The sequence below is a fragment of the Alligator sinensis genome, unplaced genomic scaffold, assembly GCF_000455745.1.
Source record: "Alligator sinensis unplaced genomic scaffold, ASM45574v1 scaffold659_1, whole genome shotgun sequence".
In the NCBI taxonomy this organism is placed as follows: domain Eukaryota; kingdom Metazoa; phylum Chordata; order Crocodylia; family Alligatoridae; genus Alligator; species Alligator sinensis.
Genome location: NW_005842265.1, coordinates 59511 through 66971, shown reverse-complemented (window position 1 = coordinate 66971; position 7461 = coordinate 59511). Strand labels below are relative to the sequence as shown.

Here is a 7461-nt window from a genome sequence, read left to right as displayed (position 1 = left end):
AAAGAGGGCACACAGATGCTGAGTCTTGCAGAGGTCAGTCACAAGATCTTCAGTGCCTAGGCCAATTCTCAACAATAACCATAAAATACCTTTGCAGTTTAGGGAGGAGCAAACCCCGACTCCACCCTGTGCACCTCAGGACAGGCCAATGGACATTCCTCAGCTACCCAGCATAGAAGACAGTGGCCTCGTGGACAGGCAGAGGCCTTGAAATCAGAAGGCTTGCATTCTATTCCCATCTGACAATGACCTACTTAAGCCAAACGCTTATCACTGTTAATCCTCCCTGCCTACCCTCCCTCCCACTCCCCACAACCACCACCCTGGCCCATCCTTTGCCTCACCTCTTTGGGGCAGGAACTCTCCCCTACTACCTGTATACTGGTGGTCTCTTGTAAGGGGTCTCTGAACTCAATTTGTGCCTACCTTAACCCAAATAATGAATTCCCAACCTTTTTGAGGTGCCTTCAATGTGGGATTAGCTGGTGCTTTTCACATCCCTAGCCAATACAGTTCTGCCAGCAGAACATTATAGATAGACAGGCCCTTCTTGTCTCACCTATTTCTTTAGTGTTCACAGACACCTCCTTCAGACAGTGATGAGTGGGGGAGAGCTTACAGTGGGAAAGGACACCTGCAGAGTTTAAGAGTGTTCTATTGCAGCCTGAGGAAGGAGTTACAGGGATCCACAGAAGCAGAGTGCAATGCAGATTTGTGTCTTTCAAGCAAACTGGTAGCCTTCCCCCTCCATACTCAATGCCTGCATTCCTGTGAGAGTGAGAACAGATCCTGTGACAGAGGCCACAGAGATCAGAGGAGCTGGGACAATGGATATGTCCAGTCCCATGTGTGGATGCCCCAGTAACACAGGACTGATTAAACACTGATTTTAACTTCAGCCTTTCAGCCACCAACCCAAGGAAGAATGAGCCAAGAAAGAACAGTATGGGACAGGAGATAATCAGAGCATAAACACAGGCCCAGGGAGAGCCAGGGAGCTGCAAGAATATTTAGTGGAGGGCGAAGCATTAGTAGGGGGAAAAAGTAGACTGTGAGTGCATTAACAGTTTGTAATGGCTTACAAGCACCTTCCACTCCAAAAAGATCCCACTGTGTTTGTAGGCAAGAATGTGTATATATGAATCATTTGGCTTGCTGCTGAATAGGAGTTGCCATCAGGGCCAGATTAACATACAGGCAAACTAGGCACATGCCTAGGGCCCTGAGCTGCGGGGCGTCCTGGTCCTTCCCTCCATGGTGATGGCACCAATGGCCCTGTCTGCCTCCCTTCCCTTCCTTTCCCCTCTGCGGCAGCCACAGCTGGTTCCCAGTGGCAGCTCCGAGCCCTGCTCTCCGTGGGCGGCAGTGCCGGGGGGGTCTCAACCAGCCCAGGGCCCACAAATTTGTTTGCCTACGGCCTACTAAGGGTTAATCTGGCCCTGGCTCCCACGGGTAGCTGTTCAACAATACAGAGCAAGATTATACCTTGATCTAAGACTGAAAGTGAGGTTGAATATGTCCATCTAAATCTGCAAGGAAAACTCATGATGGCAAAAGGAAGTTTACCCCCACTGAAAGTTAGCCAAGACACTGTGCCAAATCATCCCCATTTCCCAAGGGGTGTTTGGACTCATAAGTGATCACAAGCCAGTAGGCCTTTTTTCTCTTAACTACTAAGAAAATCCGTATTTTTTACATAGGGCTAATTAACATGCATGAGCTACCCCAAGGGGGGGGTGGGGGGGGAAGCAGTGAAGATAAGACATGGGATAAGCTACCACCATTTGGATTGATTTTGGCGAGTTTAGCTTAGGGTAAAACTAAAGTCTTTGTCTCAACTACATATTCCCTTCAGGATAGCTCATGCTTACTAACTACCTTGAGGCAAAATATGCTGCTTGCTGTCAGCAGCACAGAAAGATCATATACAAAATTCACCATCTACCTATAATATCATATGCCAGCACCAACATAAAGAAAAGGTACCCCCCTACTCTTCTCATTCAGCAGCATACCATTTATTAAAAGCCCTTTCATTCAAGAGACCTTAAGTTGAGTAGGTCCAGCCTTGCAAAACAAACCCATAAAAAGTGGTATGGATCACTTCTGACATATCCCCATTACCAGCTCTGAAGTCAGTGTTACCATATTCTGAGCATTTTTACACAGGCCTTGGATGCAGTTACCAAGGTCACCCACAGCAGAGCAGCTGCAAGCAAAGCAAATGACTACACATGGCAAAGTACCCTGAGGCTAGTATCACTCCATTGGTGCAACTACATCATCTCGGTGCAGTTCACATCAAGGATGATTTTGGCCCAATGTGTTTTAAAGAGATTTTGAACTGAAAGTGTAAAACCAACCTCTCGTTATGACGTGGGAAGGAGGGATGGTGGGGAAAGAAGAAGAGTAGTCAGGTAAAGAGTATTAAAACAAAGGGGGAAGGAAAAATAGGTGAAAAAGAGAACAAACAAATTGAGCAGGCCCAAAAGGACAGTGAGAGTTAAGTCTGCACTGTGACCTCATTGACATCAGTGAGATTTCATCCTTGTGAACAAACCTTGTTTCAAAATGCAAGAAATTCAAGAGGCCTCAGTAAATCCAGAAGAAAACTATTATCCCCATTGTAATTACTCCAGATTAACAGCAGCATAATAAAAAACATTTGTCCCCACTAGCTACCCTATATGTTGTCCAGTCTGTGGGGTCACTGCTTTGGTTCTAAAAGCCCTGGAATGTTTTCATTGGCAAGAAGTGCTATCACAGAGTGGATGGTCATTGTTGGAGGATGGTAACCCCAAGAGGGATCATGGAAACACAGGTTGTTCACTTACTCCCAGAATTCAATGACAGGGGAGGTGGCATTTTCAGTCGTCACATTTAGAGAAGAGTTTGTCTTCTGAAATTCCACGCAGTTCCCTGCAGAACAGGCCCAAGGAGAGAACATGTAAATGGATGCAACTGGAATACCAGAATCCCTAGGAAAATAGTCTAGATCCCTCTTCCCTCCAAGCAAGATAAAACTCAATGGGAGACAAATATTCCGGAGTCCTTACTGATGCTCAAAAAGAAAGGTCCTTCCTCCAAGGCACACCACTGCTAGGGACAGACCTATCACTGAATCATAAGAAAGTTATAAATTCCCCTTTTCCCTCCAACGTATATAATGTCCCATCACTCAGGTAGAGCACAAAAAAAAGGCAAAGGACTGAATAAAACTAGAGTGAATACCTCCTCCTACCACCTCCATCCATAAGGGGAAGCCTCATCTCTGCAGGTGGGATCCATTGCTGGAACAGCAAGGGACAGTTTGTGTGACATCATTGTTTAATAGCCATCCTTGCAAGGGAGGAACTAATTTCTCAGGTTGGATGGTATTTGCTAGCAACAGATTTTTCCCGGAGAGCTGATGGTAGGCAGGGGGAAGATGAGACAAAGAGGAGGGAATCCAGAATTACCTGTGTTCCATTCGTGGTCACAGCTGCCCCAGGGAAGATCTATGGTGAATGAACTGAAGAGATAAAATAAAGCCCAGGCCAGGACAATAATGTAATAGAAGTTCAGGAGTATGACGATCACCTGGGAGGCATAACCAATTCCTGCAGAGAGAAGGTCCTGTGTATTGATAAATAAGCAGATGAATGTGACCTGGCCAGGCCTCATGTCCAGAGCACTGCACTGTCCTGTTTTTTGCTGCTTGCTCTGCAAACTGCCTACTACTCCTTTTCTCTTTCCATTGCCCACCTCCTCCTAATTTTCATCCTTTATTTTGGAGTGTCCATGGCATGCTCTATACACAGGCATGGCAATCAATCCCTCCATTACCTGCTTCCCAGTGTAATCCAGAATGCCTCCCCACTGTTTTCTCTCATCATGGCAGTTGTGGGGGAGAAGAGGGGCTCTCAGCTTGTAGGTTGCAAGCCTTACAGAAGTTACTTGCAGGTATCAGGGTTTTACAACCACTCCTGCCTTCCTAGCAGTGCCAGATTTAGGCTTAAGATACTTAAACTACATCTTAGGGCCTCACAATGCGAGGGGCCTCTAAATAAGAAAAAAAAACTCCGGACATTTTCATTCGAATATGACAAAAATATACATATATATGGCTCCACAGTTATTATTCATATTGAGCTCATAAATTTGTGCAGAAATAACAATAATTCATCTTAAATTTCATGAAAATCCATTTGCATGGATTTCGTGGATTATTTTTATCATATGGGACCTCTTAAACTGGATATTGTTTAGGGCCTCAGCATGTCATAATCTGGCACTGCTTCCCACATAGAGGAACAGCAAGGGAAATCCTGACAAGCCTCCAGTCGGATAGGTGAGAGCGCTCCACCATGGAAATGGTGGACAGCCACTGATATGAGCCTGCTAAAAGACTAACAAGTACAGGAGAGGAAAGTCAGAACTGCACTTTCATGAGCACTTGAAACAAACATGTGCCAGCTAATTGGCTTGGAGAAAAGCCAAATCTATGGATTACTTGCAAAAAATTAAAACTCTATGGATTATGAACTCATGGATTATGATCTAGAACTCTATGAACATGACGTCTATGGATTAACTTTCCAAACTCCACTGGATATCGTCAATGGCTCTGTAGGCACAGGGGCTCTTTCTATGAGGATCTCCTCCATGTTCAGCCCAAACATAGCTACTGGGACTTCCATGCAACACACAGTAGGGGTGTGCGAAGCGGGCCCTATTTGATTCGGATTCGGCCCAAATCAGGGACAGTGATTCGATTAGTTGATTCAGATCACTGTCCCCAGTTTGATTCGGCAGAATCCGAATCTGAAGATTTGATGCTGATTCGGAGAATCAGAGATTCAGACATAGACACAACTTTAAAAGTTTTTTCTACATACTTTGAGGTACCAGCACAGCTTGTGAATGCTGCAATGCTGGGGTGCATGGAGTGTCCCACAGGAGGGCAGGGACCCTCCATATGCTCGGCGGCAAGCCCAGAAGTGGACTGGAAATACTTCTGGTCCACTTCCGGGTCTGCTAGGGAGTGTGCTGGGGGGGGCCCCGCAGCTCAGTGATCAGCCACAGGGGGACCCCCAGGTGCCCCCCGCCAGACCCAGGAGGCACCAGTCACCAAGCCAGGGGAGCGTGGGGGCCCCCCCGCACACCTCTCAGTGTACCCAAAGTTGAACCGGAAGTGCTTCTGGCCCACTTCCAGGTCTGCTGCTGAGTATGCTGAGGAGCCCCCCGCACTCCTGTGATGCTCCATGCACCCCAGCATCGCAGCATTCATGAGCTGCCTGCTACCTAGAGGTATGTAGAAAAAAACATTTAAAGCTGTGTCTGTGTCTGAACCGCCAAATCTTTCCGTATCTCTCTGAATCGATTTGGAGGGTTCCGATTCGATTCAGAGAGATTAAAAGGTCCTCTGATTCTATTCAGATTTGGAGATTCAGCCACCGATTCAGCAGAGATTCAGCCTGATTCAAATCAGGGACCGAAGCATCACACAGCCCTAACACACAGTGTGCTTCAAGCTATTTCACTCAGAACTCACGTTAGGGAACAAGGGCAATACGTAGGGGGTACACGGGGGTGCACGTGCATCCCCTGAGAGAGCTGGTGCACCCCCCGTCAGGCCACACTCCCTGTTTAGCCAGCGGGACCATGCCACTTCTGGAAGTGGTGCGGCTGCTTTTAACCGCCCCCCCCCCCCCCCCCCCCCCAGCCGACTCAAGAGGCACTAGACACCCATGTTAGGGAATGATGTAGGAGCTTCTCTGTCTGCAAATATCTCCCAGCAAGCTTCTCACCAGTGATCTCTCACAACAGGAGAACATCCTGCATAGACTGCTCTGAGCTACTGTGGTACCAGTGTGTGCTGGGAACACCACTGCCTATTTGCTGGCAAAAGGGTTCTGCAGGCAACTTGCTAGTTTACCTGGAGAGAGGAGTGGTTATCTGGTATGAGAGGATCCGTAGGTGAACTGTGCAATCCTGAGGGAGGAACCCTAGAAACAGCCACGCCTAGGGGAAGGTGTGAACCAATCTTTATGTTATCTTATCACTGATATGTTTAATAAAGCCAAGCCCTAGGAAGGACTGAGAGCTTGAACTTTGCACAGCTATGTGGATTGTTTTGGCACAACCGGTTGGAGAGGCACCTGCTCACCTAACGAAACACAGGAATTTATACCACAAGTTCAGACCCACCAGGTGACTCTGACAGTCTGAGTGAGTGCTGCAGCTAACTTCCCCTGCCTTCTACAGTGCTTGGCATCACTGTCTAAACACTACCCTTTCATGTATGCTGGAATGTGAAGGTTAATTCATGAATGTTAAATATGAAAGTAAGTAAGTAACATCTCTTCCAACATTCAGTTCAAAATTAAGCAGGTTTGCCCTGCATTAAAACTTTACTTTTCAATATTCTGGACATTATTAATAGTGCTATTATTGATATTATTATTAATAATAATAATAATGATAATAATTGAAGTGATTGAAACTTTTTATAGTGGGGAGAAATCATGGGTTTGGAACTGAGGTATGAACACAACACGGGAAGATTACAATAAGAGATCCTAATTGGGTTTCAAAGTTAACAACCCTTTGGGAAGAATGTGGTAGGTGACACCACTTGGAGCAAAGGTTTCAGGCTTTCTGCAAACTCAGATGATGATGTAGTCATCAGTTTAAATGAGCGCTTGTACATTTTAGATTCTTTGCAAAATTCAAGGTTAGACATGTATTATTTAAACACAAGTCTAGACTACAATTCTGCCTGTGGAAAATTTCATGGCCAGATATCACACCCAATGCAGAAGGTGAAAAAAAGCGAGTGACGTGATTTGATAAGAGGTAATGAGCATGACCAACGTAGTGGGAAAGGCAGGAGAGTTTTTCAGCACCATTGTGGATAAATAGTGGGGCAGTGAGGCAGGAGTGCAGGAGACTAACTATTATTAGATTCTTTACTTTGAATAAGGTTGGCAAGCTGGTCAATTGACCAGTCAAATATTGTCAATTGCATACATTTTGACCAGTCAAAGAAACCAGCAATTTTACCCCCCAAAAACCCCAAAAAACAAACAAAAAAACAAAAAAACCCTACATTTTTTGTCGTTTTCTTGGCAGAAATATGGCTTTTTAAATTGTTTTTGACACATTTCTTAATGAAAAATGTGTGCTTTTTCTGTGTATTATTTGGACCTACTGGCAATTTTTTTTTTACAATTTTTGGCCAATATTTGACCAGTCAACTGACCAAACTATATTTGACTGGTCAAATACCCAACCCTAACTTTGAAGCACCATGTGTGGGTGTTGTGAGAAGCATCAGGATTCCCAGTGAGAAGCATAAGTAACTGATTCGAGAGGACAAACACAAATTCCAGCCCCACGGTTTCACCAAAACCACTTTCAAACAATTTCTCATAAAACAGGATATGTTTATAGTGAGGAGGATTTTACCTGGGCCACTTT

General features: G+C 45.4%; 1 protein-coding gene across 5 annotated transcripts in view; it reads right to left on the bottom strand.

The window, feature by feature from the left end:
* LOC102372651 (sodium- and chloride-dependent GABA transporter 2) overlaps positions 1-7461 on the bottom strand; it is a 50030-nt gene that overhangs the window by 32162 nt on the left and 10407 nt on the right. For all 5 annotated transcript variants that reach the window (XR_003095041.1, XM_025209049.1, XM_025209050.1 and 2 more), the window contains 2 exons: positions 3459-3599; positions 2835-2919 (listed from right to left, as the gene is read on the bottom strand). Coding sequence is in view for 4 of the 5 variants with exons in the window: in XM_025209049.1 (XP_025064834.1) it covers positions 2835-2919; positions 3459-3599 (226 nt within the window). In the remaining variant the exon portion in view is untranslated. The remainder of the gene's footprint in view (positions 1-2834; positions 2920-3458; positions 3600-7461) is intronic.